The sequence below is a fragment of the Rosa rugosa genome, chromosome 3 (assembly GCF_958449725.1).
Source record: "Rosa rugosa chromosome 3, drRosRugo1.1, whole genome shotgun sequence".
NCBI lineage: Eukaryota > Viridiplantae > Streptophyta > Magnoliopsida > Rosales > Rosaceae > Rosa > Rosa rugosa.
Window position 1 is genome coordinate 55,025,417 of NC_084822.1, and position 1,216 is coordinate 55,026,632.

The 1,216-nt window shown below is 40.5% G+C and overlaps 1 protein-coding gene across 1 annotated transcript; it reads left to right on the forward strand.

The window, feature by feature from the left end:
- The first annotated feature begins 387 nt into the window (after window positions 1-387).
- LOC133737963 (uncharacterized) lies at window positions 388-1,024 on the forward strand. The gene is made up of 2 exons (XM_062165416.1): window positions 388-414; window positions 551-1,024. Exons 1-2 carry the CDS (start codon window positions 388-390, stop codon window positions 1,022-1,024), a joined length of 501 nt encoding a protein of 166 aa, XP_062021400.1.
- The last annotated feature ends 192 nt before the right edge of the window (window positions 1,025-1,216 follow it).

Here is a 1,216-nt window from a genome sequence, read left to right on the forward strand (position 1 = left end):
TCATCTTCTCGTGCAATTTGCAACACGAGCCCTAGATAACAACTGGCTATGCAATTTGCAAATTAATTTCTTGGTAACAAATTAAAGGTTTGCAATTTGCACATTTGCACATTAATTGCATAGAAAAAGTGCAAGAAAAAAGAGAAATTATCTCTTTAAATATAGATATTTCAGTCTGTAAAGTGCTCTCCCCAAGCATGCATGAGACGTACTGTAAGAAAAGTTCTCGAAGCGAGGTTTCACACTATAGCAAACATTCATCTATGAAAAAAAGAGATAATCCAAACCTTCATCACTTCATGGCTTCATTTATTATATAAATACACGTACTAGTCATCTACCTTCAACTGAAACCATACCCTCTTTAGTCTTTACCACAACATCATCATGATCAGTTGCGTCGTAGCCAATATGGTAAGGGCCGGGATCAGAGATATCGACCTAGTCTCAACTTACGAGCACAAATACAATATTACTTGTTTGTTTCAGTTCTTTTGGTTTTTATACTGATTATTGAGCTAATCTCTCTGTTCTGTATGCATGCATGCAGAATGAGCAAGGGCTTCTCCGAAGGACGAGTTCTGATGTGTCTGTCGAGATGATAGGCAAGTATAAGAGGGAACTGGAATTTTTTAGCAGCAGCAAGATTAATGGTCTTAGCACAATTGATGAGGTAAAGCAAGTGGAATGCGAATGCTGTGGGATGAAAGAGGAATGCACCCAAGCCTATATAGCCAAAGTCGAGGATTCCTTTTCAGGAAAATGGGTTTGTGGGCTTTGTTCCGAAGCTGTGAAAGAAAGAATGACAAGATCAGCTCAGGAATCAGTTGCCATGGAAGAAGCTGTGAGCTCTCACAGGGATGTGTGCCAGAAATTCAACAGTACCAGACTCAATCCCAAGCTCTCCTTAACATTTGCAATGAGGGACATAGCAAAACGAAGCGAGGAGAGCAGAAATTCCAAGAACTCGTCATGCACGCCCAAGCTTACTCGAAGAAGTAGCTGTGTTCCAAGGATTAACTGATCGGTCTCGAGGGGGGGGGGGGGGGGGGGAGAATCAAGGGGGGCTGGGTGTTGCTGCAGCACCCCCACATTTTCTTTTAATATCAAATATATATGTATTATGTATGCAAAACCAAAAAATAAATAAATGAACTTGAGGAAGAACTTGCCAATAGAAGGTAAATTTAGCACCCCGGAATTTAAATTTCTAGTT